Below are 27868 nucleotides of genomic sequence, written 5' to 3'. Positions count from 1 at the left end.
GTAGATTATGAGCAATAAGATATTGCCTGCGTTCCTAAAAAGGGTAAGTCCGCTTCCTCGCGCCGTGAGTCGTACCTCGGGAATGCAGTCATCGTGGGTCACCACTCTCACGATATCGTCCAGGGGCAGCAGTGAATTGCACTTGATCTCCGTGTAGACGTTCTTGCCCTCGGTGCAGGCGGCCAGCAGCTCCACCAGAGTGATGTGATACGCCAAGGGCCCGCTCTCGTCGGCTCGGTCCCGCTCCGAGCACATCATCTGCAGCAGCACTGGGAAGGATGCTCTGTCGTTGTAGAATATCAACACATCTTCACCGCCATTTATCAGCTGAGGAAGAGATCACAAGGCTCTGAGCGCCCAGAGCTGCAATCGTTTTGGACTCAATGGTTTTAAAGGCCTTTTCCAACCTAAATGGTTCTATGATTTCCTTAATTTCTTATTTTATCTCTAAGTATGCGAAGACTCTCTAGCTAAAACCCAGACAACGAAACAATATTTACTCTGATGTGGTTTGCCAAATGAACGTGTCAAAACAACATCCAAGGCAAACTTCTGCTCTTATCAACCTAAGTGCAAATATGGAATAACTCACAGTAATGCAAGGTGAATTTGAGGTTTAATTTCTGTGTAGCTCTGTCTTTATCTAAGACAGCATGCCATCCTTATTATTCCTACCGTCTCAATGTTTGTGTGAAGTTAATTAATTATCCTCACCTCCTGCTGGGAGGCCAGGATGCATTATTATCTCTGTTTCAGAGACAAGCACCTGAGGTGCAGCGAGATTAAATCTTCCACGCTGTCTCACACAAAAAGCCTGTGGTTCACCTGGAATTGAACCCAGCTTTTCCCCACCCTTGCTCAGTATTGGAAACAAAAGGAGATTCTTCCCGCCCTGTGCAAATTTGGCAGGTGGGTCATGACTTTGTCAGTGTCATGTCAGCACTTTCATTTAACAGAAAACTGGTGTATGTGATAAATGATTCTGCTACAAGTGCTCTGCTCATCTCAAGAGGATCCAGAGCGGCGCTGGATGCCGGCAGCCCCATCTCAGCACATCTCACTGAAGAGCTTTGCTCTAACCCTGTTTGAAATCATCTCTCCATCACTGTCCTTTGAAGCTCAATCCACTCTCAATGTGGGCGAAATATGCTCCCACAAACCCCTCCTAGTACAGAACACACCCTGGCAGCTCAAAAATCGCACTTATTTTGTGAATTAGGCACTTGACCTATTCCAGTCCATGTTTGATATGAAATCCCAGCTTACTCAATTTGAGGGTAGTTGTAAAGGTTGCTGAAGCTGCTGAGAAATGGGAAAGCAGCAAGAACAGGAATTAAAATTAGTTTCCCAGAATGAAAAGTCAAGAAACATTTCATTACACTTTCCAGGGTTTCAACACTTCAAATTTTAAATTCACAGCTTTTCTGTTTGTGCTTTCCCTGCTTCTTGCTTATTTTTACTTTGACATTTGGCTGGAGTGAATTGTGAATTCAGTCTTTCCTGCAATTCCTACTCCTCATTTATCTTTGGGTTTCTACAGTATTTCTATACTCACAACTTTTTATACATTTTCTGGACAATCCACAGTACAGAAAAAAAAAAAAAAAAAATTAAACAGATGAGAGCTTAGGACAAAACCACCCAGCTGCATTTTCTGCCACTGAAGTATATTTTCAGCAAGTTTCAAATTCTTTGGTAATATAATAAAGGCTGTCCAGTATTGGAGCAGCTGTTGATACTCTGCAAAATATTACTTCAAAATACTACAGGTAATAGAAAACTCTGGGCCAGATCAATGTGGCAGCAAAGTAAATTCTGCTTTCCCTTCTGTAATAGTGTTTGCACTGACAGGCAGGGCTCTGCCAGGAACCTCAAAGCCTGCTCGTAATGAGAAAAAGCACCCTAAGGAACCTTCCTGGTCGGTAAACATCATCTCAGACAAGGAGACCAAGGAGATGAGAACAAGAGAATCAGCCAGACTGGGCATGGCCAGTGGATTTTATGACAGTATTCTCTTGCCATGGTGCTTCTTCATCTGCATGCACTTTCTAGAACACATAAATTATGAGGATTATCCCTCCCTCCCAGTAAACAGGAGTAAGCTACAATATACTTCCTGTGGGTGAAAGAATATTCAGGAGGAGCTGAGGCAAGCTGTACAGTCATATTCTATCTTGTCTTGTGGTAAATTGTTTATGTGCCCCATCTGGAGGCACAGGAAAAGCTACAGCACTTGTTTAAGGTCACAAAGTACATCTCAGTTGTCTACAGAGAAACTGTCCCTGTCTCTGTGCAAGTTCCAACTATTTGTTCCCTTTAGAGTGGATTGCCATTCAAATGCCATTCAAGTTTCACAATTAGCATCCTCTTCTAAAAAATCATAATTACTGACCTGTAATTTCCTACTTTTTGAACAACAGATCATTATCTTACCCTGTTTCATCAAAACAGGCTTTTGATGAAATAGGGTGAGATAATGATTTTCCCTCCCCCCAGGAAACTCCTGCAGGACTTACAATGTGAATGCCATATCCAAGTTCATTTCTACTTTCATCGTGGAGTCAGGTTGAAAACGTAATATGACAGTTTATCTTTGTGCTGCTATAGGTCAATAGCAAAATATATTGAAATTGAGAAAAATCTGGAAATTTTATTTGATGATACAAAAAACCTCTACAAGAGCCTTCGGTGGAAGCAGAAAAATCTGAAACCACAAAGGCACAAGAAGTGTTTGAATTATGTAAATCAAAGGCTTGTAATTGATATTGCATGTTGAAATACTTCAGTCAAATTGAAAAGGTTGAGGTGATTTTCATTAAAGGTTATCCATGTAGGCAGGAGCTTTATTTTCTTAATTAGAAGATTTTCCTCTTGTTGCTGTGGAATAAAATTTCAGTGGGATTTTGTTTTGTTCATACCACAAAAAACTAAAGCTTATCTCTGATTCCTTTGTGAAGACATCTCTTAAAAAAAACCCAAACCAAGCCAAAAAAAAAAAAAAAAAAAAAAAAAGGCACTTCGTAAAACAAATAAAAATTGTTCCTTGGACTCGAATCCTACCATGACTTTTCACCATATTCAATTTTACCCACTCAAGGAACTCTTAACATAATTACAGTTAAAGGCACAAGTGTCTGCAAGTTGAAGACTTCATTTATCTTGCTCACAATATATCAAATCCTAACTGCAGAGAAAGTCAATTAGGTATTTTCCTAGGAAATTTATTGGCACAAAGATCTTTCCACAAACAACCTGGTTGAATTTACTGGGTCAGACTTTGCATCCAGCTAGTTAAAGCTAGAGCAGCTCTGCTGACCCTCACAGAAATGCTCTGAAATAAAACAAAACCAAAAAAAGGCAGGAACTAGGATTTAGAATTGCTACATCCTTAAAAAAAGGTCTACAATACTATTTCAAGAAATCCATAGAGGTAAGAGCCTTTTGTGTGGTAAACCCATGCCACAAAAGTGGATAAAAGTGATCCTAAATTACATTACACGAAAATGAAAGTTTATGTAACTCTGAGATTTCCATGCTACATCATCTACAAATAGACATCTCTGTATCACCATGCTAACACTCATGTTTTCTTTCTAGTAGTTATACAGATGGCCTTACAAAATTAGATCAAACTCCCCAAAACGTCTGCTAAAATATTCATTATTTGTGACGCCGCTTAAAATTCTAAAGCGAGGATGCCATTATATCTCATTGGTATCAAGAGCAGGAAAAACAGCCTCAAAATCCTCGAGTGATTAACATGTGAGGACTTTGCTTACCTCTGTCATTACCATGTCCTGGCACTTTTTCACGTATTTGCCATCTGCCTTCACGATGGTCTGCAGGAATCGCAGGTACTCCACGTGCCGGCCGTGGGTCTCGATGCAGTGCACAAAGTGCTGCACCACCCTCTCGCTGATCTCGTTGCACAGGAGGTAATTATTCATGAAGATGTGCCTCATGGTCTCAGCTTCCAGGAGCTGAAGAGATCAAAAACAGCCTCGTGAGCACAGCAGATCTGCTTTGAGATTGAGAGAGGCACAGGATTCTCAAGCAGAGGAAGGCTCACTGGTAAAGGGAAACTGGGAAAATCCTTTTCAGTGATCTCAGGGTCCAGCTTCCAGTTTTGAGGGGATTTCTCCACACTTCCCTATGAGTACAAACAGTCCTAAAATGGGCATAAACCAAACCTGAGTCCTGAATGCACACACACACACACACTACACTGCTAGAGCACTCTGCAGGGGCTTTGGAACACGAGACACCTGAGACACACTGGCCCCACTCACCATCAAACCTTGCAATGAGGCCACCAAATGAGATGATGAGCTGCTCTGGCTCTCTCTGGGGCTCACAGAGAAGCCATTTCCAGCAGGCAAGTCCCTGCACATGCAGCCTGGTGGTCTCAAAGAGAATGTCTCTTTCCACGTTAACTCCAGAGGGAGCCTATTGCTGTGTATCTGTGAGCAGCATGGAACAAGAGGAACACATCTGGAGCAAGAAGGGGTGCTGCTGAGGACACAGCACCCGGACTTTGTGCATTCTTGGGGCTTTTGCTATAGGTTGATCCCTCGGACTAAAGGCTCCTGAGGGTCAGGTGTGCTCCTAAAGTATATGTGTACATCAAGTTTGCTCCACAATGTGCACAAAAGCACAATAACTGGGATGGATGCTCAGGAAATCAGCTTCAAAAGAATAGAAATACAAGTGCAAGCTGGCCCCACTCTTGGCACCCAAGTTAAATGTCAGTGTGGGATGTGATGGAATCTGGGCTCTGGTTCCCACTGTTCTCAGCTCAGAGCTGTTCACTAATGTCACGAAAGAGCATAAATAAAAAAACGGAGCAAATGGTTCCTAATGTGCACAGGCCAGGGTCTGCAATCCTCATACTCACAACTCCTTCTAATAAAGCATGTTTTGCTCAGTAGATCCACTGAGCAAGAGTCATTCTGTATGAATATATCTGTAAACACACTTACATACAAAGTGATTGTGTTAAAAAGCTGTATTGTAAAGACAATGATTTAAGACAAATATTTAATGATTTAATAGAAGGTCAGACTTTAGATCAGTTAAATCAAATGGGAGCATCATCAGCAAAAGTGGATGGGTCTGATTCTGTTGTCACACAAGGTTTATATAGCAGTCCCAGCATCTTCTACCTTGGCTTTACAGTCCATCAGTGAGTGAGTCAGGATAAATAAAATCCAGGTAAAGTTCAACACAGTGATGTGACACATATTCATAGATCCCTCCAATAAACCCCACATGTTTTTTGGGTTTTGTTTTCCACTTTTAAAATGGCAACATTAAAACCAATGACATAAAAAGCAGCACTAAGGGAAATGAGAGAGGAGAGGGGAAGGGAAGCACAATTTAGTGAAATTATTTATTTAGCGCTGGGATGTTTCAGCAAACCCAAATTTAATTCCAATTATCATATTCTATTTCAAATTAAATACTTACCCCTGGAGTTAAGAACAAGTTGAGATTTTTGTGGAGGAGAACTTGATTCTGAGGATTTCCTCGACAGAAATTCTGAAGAAAAGTGTGGGCTAGATTCATAACTTCATTCATCTTTTCATCACTCTGCAGGAAAAAAGTACAAACAAAATCAGTTGGTTATACCTAAACACACTTGTTAAAAGCGTACAACATAAATTCAACCAGCAATAAACCGATTCTCCTGAGCCTTTACAGGGCAGGAATTCTCCCTCTGGCAAAAGTAACTGACATAGTTTCCTTCAGAGTCCATTAGCAGCTGTACCTTACTCTGAATCAACTTCACCATGGGGAATCACAGATAGGAGCACAAAATCAAAGTAAGATTTGTGTGGTTATAATTTCCTAGTTTAAAAAAAATGCTAAGGTGCTTGATTTAGAAAAAAGCAAAACAAACCAAAAATGTCTCTCCGCATTCGTTTTAAGCTTTGGCAAAGGTTTGGCTTTTCCATAGCTACATGCAGAAACAGATGTATGTGTGCATGTGTTCATACACATAACTCCCACACAAATACATCTCTAGTTTCATCCCCATTTTGTATTCTTCTCATGTAGTGTCCTAAGTATGATTTGATGAAGCACCTGTATGGACAAGCACTGTTTTCCTGACAGCAGCTGAACCCACATGTCTGTAATATAACATGCAGGAAAACACAGCCCAGCAGAGGTTTTACCTCCTCTCAGTGGTTCCTAGATCTAGAAAGATGTGCTTTTTCAAAGCCTTTCTGGTTCATTCATTTGTATGCTCAATTCCATCAAATTAGTACCAAATAACTTTATCTTGTGAAAAAAAATGGCAAGTGGAACTAGATTAGATGGAGACGTCCACCATAAAAACAAAGTTATTTCAGATTTGATCTGTGAAAGCTTTTGGTCCTAAGGTTTGCGTCAAGAATGAGTACAGGAATGAGTACAGGAATGACAACACTGTGACATCCAGGTATCCAAGGAAATAAATATTAATTTTTAAATAAAACTCTGCAAGCAGCTGTATTTAAACTGAGCCCAAACTCACTATTCTTAAGGTAGAAAATGACGTCATCATTTCTTGTTTGTACCACAGCTAACAATTCAGGTTTTAAAAAAATCTTTCCATTGATTCTTGGGCCTGCCGAGGCCTTTCCCATCCTTGAGATCATGTTCTCTACAACTAAAATTAGGAAAATAACCTTTTCATAGGGGATCTGCAGAAGGTCCAAGACTACCAGGTGGGCACCCATATTTTTCAGTAAACGCTGCTGTTGATTCCGACATTTTTTATTCTGAACACAAAGTTTGCTGAGTCGAATCAAAATCTATAAATTAAAAAAAAAAAACAAACAACCAAACAAATAAATAAGCATGCAAGCAAGAAAATTAACCAGTCAAGTCACACAAAACCAAAGACACTTTCTTTCAAAATAATTACTAAATCTACTAATCAAACAGATATATCAAGCAAGTTTCTTGGCAGATATACTGACCTCTTTAACAATATTGTAGTTATTGCTTTTAATGCTGTCTATCTGGGGTTTTTTGGTCCCATCCTGTATTGGGCTCAAAATATTTGATTCCTGTAATAAAGAACACATGAAGTGGAGATTTATTGCAATTTCCTCGACATGAATTAATTGAATTTAATAGCAGCAAGTGACAAAGTAGTACAGCAGCTCATAAGGAATTGATATAACACAGATAATAAAGACTTGTTTATTCTTTATCCAGTGAGTGACAAGATTTACAGTCAAGTCCTTCCTTTGTTTCAAATTTCCAATGTAATTTGAGGCAATTACTCTACATCTTCATGCTTCTGATCGTTTTGAAATGTCCCTAAATCGCAGACTAGGCACATCAAGGAATTTAAATCCTGCAAGGAGATGGACCGGAAGTGTATTTCAGTAGTGACCACATGTTCCAAAAACCTGTAACACAGCTGGAAAGATTACAAAATCTGTGTATGTGAACACTAAAATGTCTGGAGAAAGAGCTTAAGACAACCTCTACAGTTAAGCAGGGTGGAGTTCTCAACAGCACAGGAACAAGCAGGAGGTGGAAATTGGAGATGTTCCTCCCACAAAGGGGATGCTTCTGCCCGTATCTCTGGATGATGCAGGGAAAGATTTAAAAACAAGTAGGAACCATATGTTAAACTGCAGCATCAAGTCATGATGCTGTATGCTCTGGGCCCTGGCTCCTGAAAAGCCCCAGCTGGGTATGATAAATAAGAGAAATGAAATCGGCGAGGAACTGCCAACACCCACGCACCTTTCCATGCATATCTCTCAATCAAAACATGGGAGAACGTGTACACAAATACTGCCACTAAGAATACTGGCAGTGTTGGGGGTTTTTCTGCCGTCAGCTGTGGTAAGCCTTTCTCAACAGGAAACAAAAATAAATTGAAATATTGGACTTAGAATGCTGAAGTTATAAAGCATGAAGAAAAACTCTAGCAGATCTTGAGATCAACTCACAGTATGACCACAAGGATGTAATCCAGTGTAACAGCATTAAAAATAATAAGAAGAAACAGGTGTACTTCTGAGTTTCATTGTGTCCTCAAACTTCCTACTGTTTTAGAGAAGAGAAATACACTACAACAAACATATGCACGCCAAGCTGAATGTTTATATGTCCTGAAACCTCTCTCTGAACTTTCTTAGCTGATGGCGAACTTCAGGAGTTCTATAAATCCCATCTGGTCCTAATTTCCAGTGAGGTAAGAACAGCTGCACCATTTGGCCATGGAAGCTGTTTATAAGTGTCAGCACTGCTGTTCAGTGCTGATCTATGTAACAAGAGCAGATTTTATTTGTTTAGGTTTGTTAGTATGCAGGCTGCCGTCTCTCTAGCTGTTTGAATCAATTCTTTGGGAGATGTTTCAGGCTTTTTGCTATAATTAACCACCCTCCTCCGTTCTGGGATTGTGGGTTAACCAAGATTAATTTACCTGTTAGTTTTATCAGCATCCTTCCTTCATCAAAGTAGTTTTATAATCCATATAAACTCTATGTCTTATCTGGAAGTACTGATCAGCATTAAACTGCTGAATCTTTCCTTCCTCTTAATAAAAGAAACAATTGTTTATTGACCCCATAAGAGTATGCCAGGATGTAGTTACCAAGAGATAATCACACCACTGGGATCCCAAAGACACTCAGTTGCATATCTGGCCTCGTTTTGTCTCATGATAGATATTCCCTGTCACACTCTTCCACAGGGGACAGGCAGGCATAGAGATCTCGGTGAGAAGGGGTCTCACCTGAGTACCCCACCTTTAGGAAATTATATTTTCTGAAAGAGAATATTTTCTCTAGCCTTGAATTCCTGGAAAAACACTCTGCATCAGTCTTAGATCCTTTCTTGCCAGCCACCAGTGGAGACGCAGATTCCAGGTTTCAGTCTGAACAGTTCCCCACCACTGAGGAGTGTCCCTCATCCCAGCAGGACAAGGCACATGTCAGTGTCCCCATGGCACAGCTTTGCCCCCCACAGGCTGTATTTCCTCACCAGGGGAATGAGGGACACGCAGAATTCTCGGTTCACAACCTCAGCCTATACGTGATGTTTGTCCAAACATTCCCAGAACCAAGGCAAGGTGCCACAGACCAGAAAAGGAGGGAAGGAAGGGAACACTCGGTGCTTACAGGTGCTGAAAGTTTAGAGCACTTGAAACCTTGCTGAACTTTCTCAGCAGATGGAAAAGATGAGGAACCCCCTAAATGCCACTGTACTCTATTCCAGCTTCACCTTAAAGTCCTTTCTCCGAGCCTCAGAGCTGTGTATCTGCTGCCACAGCATCAAAGCATCCTCCACGGACAAGGCAATAAAAATCACACTTTCCATGGTCTGTGGTATCTAAACAGACCCAGAACACCCTTCCTGGAGAGAACCAAGTGATCAGGCTTTATCTGATTTCCCCTCTTCAAGCAGGGCTCTTATGTGAGCTCAACTTCAGCATTTCTTCCTAACCCTACTAGTGTCTCATTTATGTCTGACCTAACTCCAAGTACTCTTTCCAACTCTGATCTCCAGTCCTTATCAAGACAGTCCTGCTGGATGTAAGATTTTTCCTGTGGAGAACTCTGGATACTTTTATAAGAACAAGGCCTTTTTTCTACAAATCCCATCTCTGGAGTCTAATGACTTTTAAAAAAAAAAAAAAAAAAAGGAAAAAAGATCCATAGGTTATGATAGTAAGGTGAAAACAATTACCCAGGAAGACTCAGGCAAACAGAAATTGATATTTTTAAACTCTTATGCACATCTTTCTACAGGCTTCATGTGACAACAGAAACTTGGTCTTAACATAAGGATGTTCTGGAACGTAATTTAAGTCCTTGTGCGCACTTTAATGTTGTTTGGGAAAAATGAAACACAGGCAATTGAGGCGTATTCCCCAAAGACCTAGAGGTTTATCTAGCTCTGAACACCCAGTATCCATTCCAAGGAAGCATGGATCTCATGGGATTTTCATCTGCTTAAAGCTAGCCACCTGCCTCACACATTGTAGATTATGCCCAGCATCACACCTCCTACATCTGATTTAAGACCTCAAAGAGAGTACTGACTAGCTAATGTTACTTTTTTTGCCAGGTAGAAACACCTCTTCACTGTTAAAGAAGAATTTAGCAGGGAAAAAAAAAAAAGATGGACAAGATTCTGAGCGATTGTAACCTGGCACAGCTCTCAGGGACTTACCAGCAGATTACGTATTACTGCTCTGATACAATAATCTCTCTGATCTGCCAGAGATAATATTGTGCATCTACTGAAGCACTGCTAATCCATCCAGACCCACAGGTGCCTCATGGGAAAGAAACACTCAAAATATCCCATTGAGAGGTGCCTCTGTTTCAAACACACTGTTTTGCCCCCTCTTCCTGGAGTTTCCTTGCTCAAGGCTACCCACAGGAAATAAATTACACTTAAAAAATTTATTATAACTAAAAAACTTTGTAATTCTGATCCAATTTTGTTTTCTGTTTCCCTATTACCGTTTTAATTCATTAAATATATAAAGGGACATTTTCTTTCCTACTAGAGCTGTGATTGAGGAAAGAAAGAAGGAAATACCACGTACTTAAGCTGCAGCTCCAGATTCCTCCCTAATTTTGACACCACTGACAATGTGGTATCAGAACATCAGCTAAGATAGATCAGAGAAAGAGCAGGACCTACACTGTTGCAAGAATTTGGGATTCTTTGAAGTGCTGGATGAAGCTACCTGCATGAAGCTACCAAAAATCTGCTTTGCCATCTAAAAGGCCACGTGTGTGTCACAGATATTTGCAAATCATCCTCTCTCTTCTCCATGGCTCCAGCTTCTCCTAATGTGGGGCCTTCACAACGCTGTGAATAATCTCTGCTTGGCTTTCTTCTTCCCTGGGGGCTTCCTTACCCATCCTTCTTGGCAGCAGGAAGAGAACAAGGAAAATGCTCTGTCAGAAATCACAGCTGTTCATCTCTTCCCACTTCCTCTGATGAAAAGGGAAAAGTGGGAATAAATGTTGGTGGGAAAGCCTGCCCTATCTACTCTTATGGCATAAGCCTCAATCACAGAAACACTTTATTTTTTCTTAAAAGCTCATGCTGGAGTTAAATGATTAAATGACGACCTCAGTTTGTGCTGAAAAGCAAAATTAAAAACATCCAAACAATGAAATAAATATTAAAAAATTTTAAAAAGAGGAAAAAAGAGGTCTTCATGGTCCTAGATTCAAGTACTACATCAAGTAGTATAGAGTGTACAATGAGGATACCCTGAGAAAATGGTAGGACAGGGGCCAAAGATATTAAAACATTAGTTCACCTACAAAATCTCAACATTTCTTAGGTCAGTCTCGTGTGGTGAAGGGTGGAATTACCTGTGATATTTGAAAACATGGGTTTGATTGTTCTCCTCACCCTTAGTTGCAGGACGCTGTCTACTACTCTTTTCTTCCAGCAAGTCAACCCAACTGCCAGCACACAATTCCCAGATTATTTCCAGAGTGCTGCTGCACACTGTGGCTTGCACTCAGAAATTCATACCATCGCACACATTGGTAACAGAGGTGTTATCTCCTTTTCTGTCAGTTCCTAAAGCTCAGCCAGAATACTTCACATTCTCACTTTGCTTAACCAGACCACGATTTTGCAGTTGTTCATAAAACTACCTATCAATATTGAAACAATTCTGACAGCAAAGGCTTCAAACCCACCTCCATTGGCTCTTCTCCGCCTTTGGTTTGATTGTCGCCCACCTCTCCACTCTCATAATTGCTGCTCTTCTCAACCCACAATTCGGATTTTTCTACAGTCAGACGTAGCTGGTCAAGATCAGCCTTGATTTGCTTGTAGTTATCCACATCTTGATTGGACACCAGCAACTGAACCTGGAAATGGAGAAAATTGTAAAGCAGTTACAGCAGTAGCACCAGCACTTATGGCTGGGTAATTTGCTTGACAGCTCCCATTCTAAGCCTCTTTTTCCAGAAGCCTTGTGCAACCTTCCCTGTGCAATTGAAACATGACACACACAGGCTTTTTGCCCCCATTCCTCAAAAACCTTTAGCAGAGCCAGAGGCTGTAGTTGCCCAAAACAGGTTGATTACAACATTCACAACATCCTCTCACCTTGAATACACTGCAAAACATTTTCAGCACAGGCAGATTCACAGGCTCTTGAGTTCTGTGCAGAGTGAGCTCTTATGCACTGATCATGATCCTCATGGCATTAAATAATACAGTTACACTATTTAAGTAATGGAAATAGCTACTGCTTCAGCACTGTACTTCAGAAGAAAAAGGGGAAAAAATGATGGTATGACAAGGGATCGGGACATCCAAAGAAAAGTCAGAATGGCCAGCAATTTTAATTTTCTCCTACACCACCATAATCAAATATTGAAAAACAACAGACTTTCACACTGTTAGGCCAGCTTAGAAAAACTTCTCTGAATACAGCTGACAAACTGACTTTCAGGTTCATGGAATTTGTCACCATCTGAGTGGTTGCCACTTACTAAGATTCATCTCATTTTTTCCTTTTTCTGTACTGCTCAAATTATCTGGGTTTTTTCACTGTTATGTGTAGTTCTTGATTTAGCATGACCTACACATTTTCTTTCTTTGTAACACTCTCTGTTCTCCTGAGATTATTAATGAAGATAATATGCCAAAAAACTATCAGCAATCTTTACAGTAAATTAATAAACACTATTAAGAAATCATACTCATGTAAAAGATTAAGGTCACTGACAACACTGATAGGGATGGTGTTTTTAAAACTACATTACATCCAGGCAAATATTCACTATTTTTTAATATAAAGATTTCATCATAATCATCTCTCTTGCCTTGGCAAAACCTTGTTATTTTACAGAATTTATGAATGTTGCTCAACTGCAGGCATTCATTCTTATTCCACGTGCTCTACGGTCTTTTTTGTTTATTTCTCCGTTAGCCTTTTCCACCCTTCACAAAAACACGTCAAGCGAATCAGTCCTTGCTTACCTGGGAATAACAGCTATTTATGCAACTAACCAGCACAGCCTAACTTTAAATACCTGGTGGGAGGCCATTATGCTGCACAACAAAAACATTACACAAAAGCTTTTCAGGTCTTTATCACTCATCTGTTTGCACAGGAGAGAAGCCTCCCCACCTTACATAACGCTGAGCCAACACGCTACCGAGCTCCTGAAATAAGCATCAGATGTTCTTATCAACATATGTTAGAAAGGGTTACGTAACGCAGGCAGCCCCATGACATCAGATCTCCCCATCCTAATCCATGGACACATGGAGCCTGCACATGCACCGCTACCAGAGGGACAGAATAAAAGCTGAGAGCAGGCTTGGCTCAGTCCCTGCCTCCCTGCTATTCGGGCATAGCTGTGTCAGGCAGGGGAGCCCCGTGCAAAGACACCTGAGTTAGACTTGGAAGCACCAGGTGAATAATAAAATAGCAAAACCTGGCCTGAGCGGCCCTGAAGACAGGGAAGTCTCGCTGCTGACACGGGGACACTGCTTGCCAAACACGAGGCACTGGCTCTGTCCCTGAGGGATCCCTGTGTGAGGCTCGCCACTGTGGGCCTGACATTTCTAAGTCTGAAGGGATTTCAGCCTGCTAGCAGTGCTAACTGTTTCCCAAGGGAAAACTTCTCGAGAAAGCCTCTTCTCAAAACAATCTTGGCAAAACAACTCTCCTTTCCCAAAACAATCCTTCTCCAGGTGGTGTTTTGGTGTTTCTCTAGTTTCACCAATGGGATTGGAGAGGTGTCGTTCCTATTCACCAATCATGGTAAACCTGTATTGGAATACCTGATAAAAGGTGGTAAGAATTAACAATAAAGCTGTCTATACTCTTTGCCTTCTGAAATATTTGGAGTCTTTTGTTTTTCTTTCATGTCCAACAGCTACACACCATGGACCTATGTTTTCCCTAATGGACGCAGTGCCAGAAATACCCATTTCTGGGGGCACAGAACTAAGCACAGAACCAAAGAAGCCTGCTGATTCTTGACCTCTGAGGGAGTAAACCCTGTCATGCAACATACAGCAACTTAAGTAGCAGAGCAGCCTTTGGAAAGGCTCCCTGCCTTGGGTTTTCTGGGATAACACCCAGCCCATCCATACCTGTTTGAAAGCCTGCAGAACTTCTGCCCTCTGGCTGAAGTGCTTGAACAGCAGGTGCAGAGCCCCTGAGAGCAACGGGGGGTAGTCGTGCATGATGAGGTGAATGAGGACCCGTAAAAAAGTTCTGCCCCCTTCATCATCAAGCTGAACTGCATTCTTCTCCTTTCTGCAACAGAAATGGGGGGAAGAGGACCAAATAAAGTAAAGTAAATAAGAAAAAAATAAAAGCTCTTGAGATAAATATGCCTCTACGCACAATCTTCACTTGACAGAGCTTGTAAAATCAAGTCAAATATGCTACAGGAAGGAAATTAAAAATATGACTTTAACATATTTTATAAGGACTGCCATCCTACAGTTGTTGCAGCAATCTTGTAGCAGAATGGACACCATGGAGCAGAAGTAAGTATCTATGAAATGTGTCAAACATAGTGATTAAAATCTATATTGTAAAAGCATTCATTTATGCCGTGGATAAATTGTGCCAGGCTCATCCCCAATCCAAATTAAATGAAGTAAACTGCATTTCATCAGAGATTAATTTGACCCTTTCCTTTTCACTCCTTCCCTGTTCAGCTGCTATTAAAATTTCATTTAAGAAAAAATAAGATCAAAAATAGCAAGAATTGCCAAAAGCATCATATTTCTGGAATCACTTTCATAATGTGGAACGGCAGAAAGCAGATTTACACTTAACATATCAAAGCAGAAATAATGTTTCCAAGAAACCATTCGGTCTCTCTGTTCATTTTAAAGATGCAGATGCCAAGGGCTGTATGTTGTTTTACATTATGGGAGTTCAGGAGAGGCCTGCAGGCATTGCTTGTGCTGGTGAAGATTGAGAATGCATGAGGGACTGAGAGAGGAAAGATCACAGTGCCCACATTGCGGATCCTTCTCCGCACCTCCAAGAAAAACTTTAAAGTCTACAGCATTGTCTAAATGGGATTGATTTTTACTGGTATAATTATAATTACACCCGTAAAATTAAACCAATATAGTGATAATGGTAATAACTCTCCAGTGTGAGTGTTTTCCATGGGTTATTTTTTTCTGTTCACAGCACAGCTGAAATCCCTTCCAAAATTCTGCAAGCATAAATTGTGATCTACAGGCCTCTGGTGGACTGGGAGATCATGGCAAGTGGTCCACTCCTGACCTGAGGAGTCACAGGAGAGGTTACTGACACCATTTACCCGAGGAGTTTGAACACCAAGTGCAATGACAACAGGTCATGGGGTCTATGAGAAATACTGAGGGTCAACAGCCAAGCTGCTGATCTGGGAAGTTTGGGGTTGTAGCTATAAGACACACTCGAAAAAGAGCAGTTTTTTTCAGCACCCATGTGAGGCATTATAAGATAAATAGAAAATTAGTGTGGTTAATCCAATACACCTGTACACCATTCCCCAGCTGCCTTTGGGAACACGACAAAAACTTTCTACCAACTCTCTTACAACAAAGAGAGTGGTCACAGCCAACTCCACAGCCATCCAGACCAGCTGGGCTGTTTGCTTGGTTGAAATCCAGGTCTTTCCTGGCACATTTCTGTTCAAGTATGGCTTATACAATTAACAAGCAGGCAAAGGAAGAGAAAGGGCTATAAAAATAAGCACAGAATGAACAGAGACTGGCCATGAGAAATATTGACATTAACAGAAAGATATATAAATATACATAGAGATAAAACTTCAGAGAATATACCTGCCAGCAAACATGGTTTCAGCCTGAGCTGCAATTTCATCTATGTCAGGAACAATTGCTGGGGAAAAAGTCAGAAGAAAAAAATTAAAAAAAAAAATGTAAAAAAAAAAGGCAATGATCATTATTTAATCTGCACAGCAAAATGGAATTCTATTCCCCTTTAAAGCAGATGGTATCTAGTAAAGGTCTAACTAGTTGTTCCCCAACTACACTAAATTTGCCTTCTCCAAGAGCAGCGGAGAACAAACAGGATATGGGGCAGAGTTAAATTGTGTTATCACTATTCCTGAGGAGGAGAATTGTAGTGATGAACCAAAGCCACATGGTGCAAGGAACTGTACTAAGAACCAGCAGTGACCCACAAATCACACAGATTGTCAAACTTTCATGTTTCTTCTTACATGAGTCGACCCCAACAAAGCATATGCATGAACTTTACAATATTTACCATAAACCCAGTTATTTACCACACTGTCATTTTGCTTCAGAATGGCTTTAATAGAGCTTATTACTTAAGACTTTAGTACCCCTGTATTATACAGATGCCCACCTCCAACTAGAGCAATTCTCCCCTACTTGCAGGTGTTCACATAGACCTTTTGAGCACTTCTGTGTGCATGGGAAAGCCCCCTGGAAAGCCAAATCATTCCTGTACCATGTTCATCTCACTCAGACCTGTTTTCATCCATCCCCAACCCCTCTCTACTTGTCACCACGCCGCGTTTCGGGAAGAGCACAAATAAAAGAACAAAATACCATGGTGGGGAAAAAGGAATCACTTCTTTGTTAGGGGAGGACAGGCCAGCAAAAAAAAAAAAAGAAGTGAAATACCTTAAAATGTGGTTTTTTTTTTTTTTTTTCACGAGCTTTTTAACTTGCAGCAGCCTCTATCTTTCTACTGCAGTTGAGCTCAGGGTTTGCAGTCGCCTACCCAGAATTTGCACTGAAAGAAAATAGCAAAGTTTACCTGAGGCAGTTCCTGGTGTGTCAGGTGGGGATGATGTAGAGCAGTCAACGTTTTCAGTGTTTTCCCCAAACTCCCTCTTATAGATAGACAGCATGTAGGATATCCTGTAGTCCAGTCTAACACTGAGAATAAACTACAAGGGAAAAAAACGTGAAATAAATTAATTTAAGTCTACTATGAAAAAGCAATCCTTTACATTCACCAGTTTTCTGTGACTCCTTTCTTTACTCTGCCCATCCTGTGACATGTTGAACTCTGCTCTGTGGATTGCTGAGTACCACTGGGTGTGCCCAGGAGCTCCAACACGCTGCCTTGTCCACACTGCCTGCGAGCCGGATCAGAACCTTCAAACCCACGCTGACATCAATTATTTCATATTTCAGCTGGACTTCCAATGCCCCATGGAGTGGAATAGAGAGCAAGCACAACAGGCTCAAGGCTCACACTCTCACATGCCTGAAAAATTCCTTTTTGTTCCTCGGCTGTGAAACTGGAAACTCATAGAAGAAAAATCCTAATTCAGACCTAGAAGTGCTGCTTTTATATTGGAATAGTGAGGAAAATAAGTAGGCTTGAAGCATTAGTATCAAATTAAGGGCTGATACTTATACACACGGATGCTTCTTACCCACAGGAAATTCAAGCACATAATCAAACACCTTTAAGATCATTTAACATATTTTACAATCAGTGGGGATGAAAGACATATGCTGAGCTTCCAAGGCTGAGGTGACAGGTGATTTGAAAAGTGATTTAGCAAATGGTGGCAACCTGTTTCTTTGATCTACAGCTAAAGCCAAACATGCTTCCAGACCGTCTGGAACAGGATTTGTCTATTTTGGTTCCATAATTAAGCTGCCCCAGAACTGTACAAGCAAGATTTTTAAAAATAAAAATTTCCCAACTCCATGCATGGTCGACTAAGTCTGTCAGAACATCTGTTTAATTCTGGCTGAGGGCAGAATAGAAATTGTAAGTTAAACAGTCTTTACTTAAAGCAACAGGAAGATATGTTGAGAATTAAATTACTATAAACTGAAATATTTCTGAGAATATAATAGCTTTAATCACCATTGTACTTGCTGAGCATGTTAGTACAATAAATCTAAAATATTCTTACTCGCCGTTGAGGCTAATAACACAGTAATGAAAGGTAACATGATTTAAATTAATCCTTCTTCATTGCATTTTAAACAAAACTGAATTATTTTTTATTTCTTGTGGGCTAGGATCATATATATGCACATTTACTGGGGTCCACCCAGCATATGACCACTTGCTTGTCTGAAGTAATTTGACCATGTGACTAATTCATAATTAACGAACCACAGATTAAGTAAAACATTAGGATTAAGTCTCTTCAGTCCTGAGTGCTCTTGCAATGAGTGTGCTGTGAAAAAGGAAAGGATGAGACAAAACGGGATTCCCTCAGGGAATGCACAGGACAAGGTCCTGGAATCATTCTCCTAGGCATCGACCAGTAAAGCAAGATAGTATGGAGAGAAATTCAGTCACAAAAAACAAGGAAAATGAAAAGCAATACACATTCACAAAAGTGAATGGTGTTATTTAGGTCATATAATTTCATAACACTTTGTCTTTCACTGTAAGTTTTGAAGTAAAGGAGGCCTGGAACCAAGGAATGCAGTATTGAGTATATTCTAACAATTGATAGCCTTTCAGATCACAAGTAATTAGAGTAATCTAAATAATTTATGAACAGCCAGAACAAATGGAATCCTTCAAAAGTGACATTGGTACCAACAAATCCAGAGAATTTATAGACAACACTGAAACATTCCTTCAGGACCATTGCAGAACCTGGGATTCGATACACAGGGCAAGCGTGTGCCACTTCGCTTCTTAACAGCACAAAGTGAAAACTGCATCTCAGGGGGCAGGCTGGTGTCACACAGCTTGTCAGGTCAGCTGGGAGAAATCCCAGCAGCCCACAGACTGTCCTCAGCCCAGCAGTGGAAATCTGAAATGCATTAAATGCGCCGCAAAAGCGCGTGGCTCGCACACCTTCACTGGGGCCTGGGCCAATTCTGCCCTTCACCCAACTACTGCAACACAGGGGTCAAATGCTTAAACCAAAACGAGTGTGAACGAAACTGGAAACAGACATGCTGTCTTCAGGAAACATTAGTGAGGCAGATTAGAGGACAAGTTCTGTCATTGCAGTTACAGCGAGAACGTTTCTGCAGCATCCTGTTCCTTCAAAAGTGAAGTTGGTACAAGAGGTGAGGACCACAACGGTGCAGTTGTTCACACAGAGGACGACCCTTCCTCGTATCAAGGGGTTACTCCTACAGCGAGCAGCCCAGTGAATAGTAAGAATGTAGGTAACAGAACTGGCCATTATGTGAGTAAAGAACCGTGAAATGACTGCTGTGTAATACGCCACCCCTCATTATTACCTGCAAAATCTCAATGATTTTCAGTTTGGTGTCCATTACGATCACATCTTCACTGTCTGCAGGGCTGGCTTGCTTGCTTGGGTGAATGCTTGGCTGTATGTCAGGGGTACTGATGGGAAACACGGACCCTCTGCTCAGCACCATTTGGGTCATCATCTCTCCTACCCCATGGATGGTCCTCATGACATTGTTCCCTGTGCATTAAACAACAACACAGACTTATTTCCTAGGACTAGAGCACATTTACAATGCTGTATATCACACGTACACCCATGTTGCCAAAACCCTTTCCAGTCCCAGGAGGCATGTTGAAAAAGAAGCCCCCGGTTCTTGAGTTCATTCAAATTACCCCATTAGGCAAAAAATTTCTACGCTGATTTTCCAAGATATCATTTCTCACAGGTCAACAGATGGTAAATATGCCAAAATATTTCCAGAGTTCTGTTAAATGCTCAACAAATTATAAGAAGTAGAACTAAAGAAATCTCACCCATTCCTTCGCCTGAAGTTGTATTATCCACATCTAAGATAATTTCTTAAAGAGGTTTGTTTAACCTGTTTTTAAGAATATTTGCAAACTGAGTGTTGCATATGCAGTATTATAGAGCATCCCTAGGCAAGCAATTCCAGTATCTCACTGTGTTTATCATTAGAAAACTTTTATTGGTATTTTATTAATACCACCTATTGCTGCAATTTGGAGACACATGGGAGGAGTTTTATATGTCACACTGAAAGACCGTAAAGAGGTGAGGTTGTGCAAGTCTGATCAATCTCTGTGTGGTTCAAATGTCAGGCCACAACCCAAATCCAACTGACACAACCAGCCAACCATCCCCCTTCAAAAAAAGGTCCCAGGAGAATGCCAGGCTTGAAGGCTGTCCTGAAAGTCAAACCAGTATCAGTAATCACAAAGCCTTTTGTCAGTTATTCATGAGCAGAAAAAAATATTTTACACTTATGTGGTAAAACCTTTATCCAGGTTGCAATGGTACACTGCAAAATCTACCAAGAAATACTATCTGTTCTCACAGATTATACTGGTCTTTATAGTGAATTTTGATGGGAAAAGCATCTCAGTGAATCACTGACTTCCTTGCAAAGGTGGGACAAGAAAGTGTGAGAATATCGTGCTGCCTACCTACACGAATTAGTTTCCTTTCCTGCAAAGCACAGATAGGAATGAATGGAGGAAAGGAAAGGAAGGACAGCATCTCCTCACAGGAAGAGTGCCAGGACCTAGGCTTCACTAAAGACAAAGAAAAGACTGGTGGAAATGTAGCTTTACTGAGAGAAGCCTGAATAGTTCTAGTCTGTCTTTTGGTACACTTTAATCACTATGCCATGGCCAAGCTTTACTCACACTGAAGAAACCCTCTTCCCAGATAATCTGCTGTAAAAAGCCAAGGCTGAATTTTATTTTGTTGGCAAAATCCTCCTCTTATTCCCTTCTTTTTTTCAATCCATATAGCTCAACTACAATGTGTATGGAAAGAGGATGCCTTTAGCTCTGACTTTAAAAGGGAAACACACAAAGAAGGTGCTTTTTGAAAATGAATGAGGCAGATTAGTGTCAGGTTTGAGGTCCCATTCAGCATCTGGTCTGGTGTGCAATCACTCTGACTCAGTCATTTGAAAATAATACTTCAAGTCCCTACAAAAGGGGGGTGGGGCGGGGGGGAATGATCTTCTGATTTTGCATGATGTTAGGGAAAAAAACCTAGAAGTCAAACTACGGGCTGGAACCTCACATTAGGCAGTCACAGAAAGTTCTAACTGCTTGCACAGGCATAAAGCAAATAAAATCATCACTAATACCTTTCATGACACAAAATGAAAATGGCTTGTTTTTCTTTCAAATCAAGTAAAACAGTGTGGGAATAACACGGGATAGATACCTCTCTCCCAGTGTTTGTACTGACCACCACTCAATGTGCCTGTGCAAAGCTACAGTACTACATGGAGGACCTTCAACCCTTTAAGTACCTTCAGTTAAACCAACATTTTTCGTCTTCTTCATCTTCAAACCATGAAATAAATGAAATCCATTTCATTCTGTCCTAATGCTGACAGATAAGCCCGCAACAAGGCCTATAGCTTTGCCTGCATCATTGCCTGCACTACCCCTGCCACAGACCTCAGCTGAGAAGTTATCATCGTCTCTCCCAACATTGTTTCAAAATCCCTTTTGCACAGTTGTGCAGAGGGAAATATAAATAGAGGGTGTGATATATGCCCTAAAGTTAATTCGTGTTTGAATATGTCTGTATTATAATACACCCATATAAAGTATAAGTTTTATATTTGCCCAAATGTTTTGTAAGAAAACGAGACAGAAGCCACACAAAGAGGGGGTGCAGGATGTCTCTGCTGGCAGCATGGTACCAGAAAAGGGACACGAGAACTATGCTAAGAATGACATAGAAATGCCTCTGCCGGGAAACTCTGAAAGGAACACAAAAACCACGGAAGAAGCAGATAAACAGCTCAGGAACCAAATGATCACATCAGTTCCATATCTCATCCGACTCGTCCAGACATTATCATATCTACAACACACCTGGGCTCAACGATTAAGGTCATTGTCTACCCAGGAAGAACTATTCAGAACACCCAGACCCGAACATGAATAGTTAATGAAGCTGCCGCAGACGGGGAAAACATCGGAGCCCCGACTTTTCTCAGCGATCCTGTGTATAAAAAGGGGCAGCTTCAAGCCAGAAATGTGAACTTGGGGGGTTACATACTGGCCAAGTGTGTTACTGTGTTCACCCAGCGCCGACCCCAGGCTCAACGCTGTCCTTTTAATTGTGGCTGTCCGAGACTGTCATTCTGTCTCTCAATAAAATTCTAAATTTTGATTTATCAAATTTGGTCTATCATATTTATAACAGAGGGCATTTGGAAAGCTCAGGAATTCTTTAAATACAAACTTCAGTCGATGGCGTTAAAGATAAGGAAACCACTTAGGTCTAAGACAAGTCCAGAATATATTTTTCTCAAAAACAAGATACAACTGCAGTTTGTACCAGATGAGGAAGAAGAATTCCACTTCATCTTGAAAAGTTCCTACTCACCTTTCAAGACTGAAATCTACTTGGTGGAAAACTAACAAAAAGTTAGTTAGTGTCGTCTGGACAAGATACCAGACCTCTTGGATGGACCTCATGTTCCTGGAGAAAGGAAACTGGGATTTTGCCCAGACCATATCTTGCTTATTTCTTGGCTATTACTGGGGTGCTGCACAGTCATTGCAGGGAATGGGATTCAACTCCTTCCGTGAAAAAGGAATTAGTCACTGTCTCTGCATTTCAGGATGACCTCCATAAATGAGTAGAGCACTTTTTTCACCTCTGGGAAGGACGGTGAGAGGCCTGCAATAGCAAAGACTCCGAGGCACTCAGCTAATGTGATACTGGAGCCTAGAAAATCATCTAAGAATAAAAAGAAATGAGGTGACTGATGTCCTTTCCTATTACCCACAGCATACCAGTGGTCAAAGGTGGCACAACCCAGTGAGAGGCAGCTATGAAGCTGCTTCCCAATGGCATCAATAATAAGGATAAACCCTCTCTCCACAGCATTCCTTCACTATTGACCTTAATGCAACTGATCTCAAAAGATAGAGGTGGGAAAGGGAAGGAGGATTAAGGTGATACTTATTATCCCTGCCATTTCAAACAGCATTTCATTAATGCATAGGAAAGGATTTTAGTAAGAAAAAAGTCTACTTAATCCAGTTCAGTATTTACAGCTGAAATGGGTAGTGATTCAATACTGCATTATATCGGTCAATAACAGCAGGGAGACAAGGTGTCATCTTGGAAAACTTTTTAACCAACTGCCCGATGCTGACTATAATTTTCAGTTAATTCAGAGCAGGCTTGAAGAGAACATTCCCAGAGTTAAAATGCTGCAGCAACTGGAGCAATTCAGCATTTCTTTTCAATAGAGGTATTTCAACAACTACGTTTTGCAGGGCGCTGATGAAATGCAGCCCTCCCCAAGAAGAAGACAGCAGTCAGGCAGCTCATTCGTGGATGGCAGTGAAGCAGCTGATGTGTCTCAACACTGAGAGGAGCTGCTCTACTTTGTGAAAGAAGCCATGGAGAACTTTCACATATGTAAGGAGTGGGCAGCATCTTCCCTTCCAAAGGATCCCCCAGTAATCAGCACTGGTGATGCTCGGCGTTGTCTGTCCAGCCTTGGAAGCCTGGAGCGTGTTAAGCATGGATTTAAATCTGTCAGGCACGAGGGACCAGCAGCAGTCTTGCTTGAACGCAGTTATCCCAGCAGGGAAGGGTGTGCTTCCCTGAGGTAAGGCACGCACGAAGGTTAATGCGGCTTAAAAAGGGACTGGCTCTGTCAGCTAAGCCTGCAACAATGCAAGACAAAATACACTGGCTCAAGAAAAGAGATTTAAGTTCTTAGAACATGTGCACACAATGACTAAAATAAGGGAGCTCTGATCTTAGTCACATCTCCAAAGTGCTTCCTGAATACCAATGACCAAGGAAGAAATTAACTTACTGCCTCAGCTAGTTAACTGAGATAAATCAGGAGAGAGAGCAAGTAGATGTGAACCCTGATTACTTTTATGTGCACTTTGCTAGAGATAAGTGAAGAGAAGCCTGAGCTGTACCTCCATATGGTACTGCCACCCTTAACCTGCTGACCTCATCTTTGGCTGTTTTCTTTGAGGTCAAGGTACTAACACCTATATATGGCTGTGAAGCATGGCAGGGAGAGAACAGTCCTTGCAATGTTGTGAGGTGCTAATGTGTGCAACCAACCACTTCTCTCAGCAGCAAACTGCTGCAGAAGTGCTCAGAGCCGTGACTGACCAACAGAGGACAAGAACGTGAGGAAATCTCCTTGAATCTTTTTTTCAATTTTCCCTTCTTCTCCATTCCTCCCTCTGCCAAGACAAGTCAGATGCCAAAAGCCTTCCACAGGCAGTGGACCCATTAGAAATGTCTCCTATTGAATGTACAGTCTCAACAAGATTAATCAATGGAAGAGTGAATTCACTACGTATAAGTGGTAATTTAAAGGAGCTGCAGATTGACAGACACTGAAAGAAGAGGAAAGAAGAGAATGCTTGTCATGTTTTGAATAGACAACTGTGCATCTCCTTTTCATTACTTTTTATTACAGTGATCACAACTTCCTAATGAGTATCAGTTTCTGTCACAAAACTGTAGCACATAATCTCATACAATTTGGCACGATTGACAACACAGCGGCCTCTCTGAGAAGAAAGGCTTTTCAGAGGAGTCAATTATGGGAAAAAAATAACAACCACCCAAGTAATCGAAACAGTGGATAATTTGACACTTCATTTTCTACATAAACATATTTTCTTGATAAGTCATTTACTGGTTGCAAAAATTCTAAAAGCAGAATATAAAAGTAAACAACAATCTGCTATGCAATACAGTATGGATGATAAGTGACAAAATACCATATTCAGTAAGAAAAACAACTGTCAAAGGCAGCTGGCAATTTGTGCCTTTTCTTCCAATTGTTCCCAGCCCATTACTATGGAGCATCCTCAGTTTGCTCTCCAGGACCCATAGAATTTTGGATATTTCGCACACAGTGCAGAGAACCATGCAGAAGCTGAGGCTGAACAGTCAATGGAAGCCTCAAAGGCTGGCAGAGACCCTTAGAGCCAGAAGTCCTCTGCTCCACAGAAATCCCCAAGATGCCAGGGAACCAGCATGCAGACTAGTTTATTTCAAAATTACCTATAGGCACCAGGTCTGGTCCCTAGTTTCCATGGGGGGACAGAGCCTGCTCTTACTATCATTGCTGTTCAGTCTCCCTCAACACAGAGGGATGAAAGATAGATTCCTAGGACTCAGTTTTAAAAACTGCTCAGCTCTATTTTGCTTGAACAGTCTCCCACAGTGCTGGTCTCCCTACACAGAAATTTTACAAGTGCCCATATTTTCAAAAAGATTTTGACATCCAGTGGCTTTCATTAGGGACTGGATCAGTTGGATGCTCGAAGCTTCTGGAAACTAAGTACTTAAATGGGAGCTGCCACACAGAATCATAGACTGGTTTGAGTTGGAAGTGACCTTAAAGACCACCCAGTTCCAACCCCTTTGCCATGAGCAGGGACACCTTCCAAGAGGTTTCTCAGAGCCCCATCCAGCCTGGCCTTGCACAATTCCGGGGATGGGGCAGCTACAGCTTCTATTGTCAACCTGTGCCAGGGCCTCAGCACCCTCACAGGGAACAATTTCTTCCTAATATCCCATCTAAACCTCCTCTCTGTCAGTCTGAAGCCATTCTCCTTGTCCTGTCACTCCAGGACCTTGGAGTAAATAGTCCCTCTCCATATTTCTTGTAGTTTCCCTTCAGGTAGTGAAAGATCTGAATCAGATCTTCAGGAAATCTGTTAATGACCAGAAAAGAAAAATGCATGTGCATCCACTATCCCAAAAACCTTCCCATAAAAATCAAATATATTATTCAATCTTGCTTACAAAAAAAAAAAAAAAAAAAAAAAAAAAAAAAAAAAAAAAATAGGCAGGAGGAAGAAATCAAAGGCTTTACAAAAATATGACAATTCTCACATGGTCTCTGTAACTATTAAGTTATAGAAACAACTCTCTGATGTCATCAAACCTGAGCATGCTTTTGATTAGGACGCTGACACTTCAGCCAAAACCAGCACACAGAACCTTGTCTCAACCCATGTGTCAGTGCAGGTGCGTTCAACCAGGTTTTAAGGGAGTATTCACAACAGGAGAACTCCAGACATCCCTGGCTTTGGAGATTTCAGTGAGATTTACACTACTGCTCCACCAAAAGCTTCCCAAAGAAAGCTACAGTGCCATTTTAAAGCACACAAGAGCACCAGTCCTCTGGGATCCTCTGTCAGGGAACCATGCGTGCAGCAATGTTGAAATACCCAGGGCAAGGTTAAGAATCCAATGGCAGCTTTAGCTCTAAATTTCTTTGCTGATTTGGTCACATTGCCTCATGCAATTTAATTTTTCTGCATGAAAAGTTACAGCCATTTTAAGAACATATAATAACAACACTTCACTACCTAAAGGGACACATTTTATTTCAAACTCTTTAGAACTGGATATTATTTGCCAGAATCATTAAAGCCTTACAGCTCTGTTTGTGAAAGAGGTATTATTTTACAGGTTTCCTACAGAATTTGTTCATAAAGACTTCAGAAGCTACCATAAACAGGCCAAGAATCACACTTTATGTCTTCATTAAACCATTTTTCATCGCTCAATAACTAGCTGACCTCAGGTAAGGCTTACAGAAAACCTAATGCCTGGCATTTAAGGACACATGGTGAGCTATCACTTCCATATTTTATAGTCCTCAGAAGTAATGAGGCAAAACAAAGGAAAAAACTTACAATATGCCATGCATGTACATTTTCTACCCAGCCCCTGAGTGAATCTGGCCACTTCAGCCTCCACTTCACCACAATATATCCACTAACCCTCCCTTTTTTATGTACAAACTCTCAGCTGCCCAGCCATGGTGAAACTCCACCAAACTTCACCTTCTCCTTACATTCTGCAGGTTCTGGGCTTTTTGCTTATCCCCAAACCACAAAGCAGTGTCAAGCATGGTTTTCATGCCACAGACATTAGTCCAAGGAAAAATTACATATATCAGCATGCTGGCCTTGGAAGGTAAAAAGCACCATGGGAATCAAGCCTCCTAGCTGAGTTACATCTGTAAGACAGATATTGATTCCTAGAAGAGCAATGGTCTCTGGAATCCAATTAATGCACAGCTCTTATAATGAGGGAAAGAGTAAAGAGGAAAGAGAAATGGTTCATGCCACAGAATTAAGCTCTCAGTCTGATCTACCCTTTGGTCTGGCAATACTCTGCACTGAACAGCAGTTTCTTCTCTGTAGATATCTGTGACTAACACAGTTAACTTTCTTTTTTCCTCTTGTAACCTTTCTTTTCTTGTAAACCGCTGGTATAAATTATTGCTCCAGTCTGCCAGGCAGCCACTGCCTCATTAGTCCTGCTAATCAAAGTATGCCTCAAAGAAGATACTGCAAATTGTTAACTAGACAAAAGTGCAGGTAACAGACACAGATGCAGGGCCGAGAAATTGTAATTTCTAATAGTCTTGGATGAAATCTGGTCCCTCTTGGACACAGGACCAACAGGGACCACAGAAAAGGCAGGTGCAGCCTTTTTCTCAACCCTCAGTGGCCTCACTGGTGCTTCCAGTCACTGTGTACCTACACTTGCTGCCAAAAGGGCTGGAAGAAAATGTGACCTAACTGGAGCTGGAGCTGGAGCTGAGGAGGCTCCTGGGCTGTGTCACAGTGACAGAAGCCTGGACAAGAGTCCCCTGACACACAGAAACACGAGCACTCCTTCACAGAGAGAAGGCAGCAGACCTCACCAGCACTGAAGACTCCAGGGGAAGGCGAGGCCGCCTCTGCTCTGCCCCCTGGTAGGATGGAATCTTGTGTCCCTTTGGTCTGCAGGAGGAACGCACCACCAAGACACAGACCCAGCACAACATGAAGCAGCTGGGATATCTGACCACAGTTTGAAAGCCTTAGGCAGTTGTGGGCAACACATTTAATGCAAGAATCACAGAGGTGGGAGTAAGTTAAGCTTATCGTAGGCAGTTTTAAACCTGTTTTTTCAAAAATACT

At 41.3% G+C, this 27868-nt stretch overlaps 1 protein-coding gene across 10 annotated transcripts in view; it reads right to left on the bottom strand.

The window, feature by feature from the left end:
* ITPR2 (inositol 1,4,5-trisphosphate receptor type 2) overlaps positions 1-27868 on the bottom strand; it is a 244528-nt gene that overhangs the window by 133487 nt on the left and 83173 nt on the right. For 9 of the 10 annotated variants that reach the window (XM_040061446.2, XM_058420144.1, XM_040061447.2 and 6 more), the window contains 10 exons: positions 19195-19388; positions 16775-16907; positions 15808-15865; positions 14104-14269; positions 11685-11858; positions 6966-7055; positions 6672-6797; positions 5467-5589; positions 3780-3980; positions 76-327 (listed from right to left, as the gene is read on the bottom strand). In XM_040061446.2, the coding sequence (XP_039917380.1) occupies positions 76-327; positions 3780-3980; positions 5467-5589; positions 6672-6797; positions 6966-7055; positions 11685-11858; positions 14104-14269; positions 15808-15865; positions 16775-16907; positions 19195-19388 (1517 nt within the window). The remainder of the gene's footprint in view (positions 1-75; positions 328-3779; positions 3981-5466; positions 5590-6671; positions 6798-6965; positions 7056-11684; positions 11859-14103; positions 14270-15807; positions 15866-16774; positions 16908-19194; positions 19389-27868) is intronic. The other variant, XM_058420145.1, reaches the window with a different exon arrangement.

The sequence above is a fragment of the Hirundo rustica genome, chromosome 4, assembly GCF_015227805.2.
Source record: "Hirundo rustica isolate bHirRus1 chromosome 4, bHirRus1.pri.v3, whole genome shotgun sequence".
Taxonomy (NCBI): domain Eukaryota; kingdom Metazoa; phylum Chordata; class Aves; order Passeriformes; family Hirundinidae; genus Hirundo; species Hirundo rustica.
The sequence above is the reverse complement of the archived record's forward strand: the minus strand, read 5'-3'. Positions and strand labels throughout refer to the sequence as shown.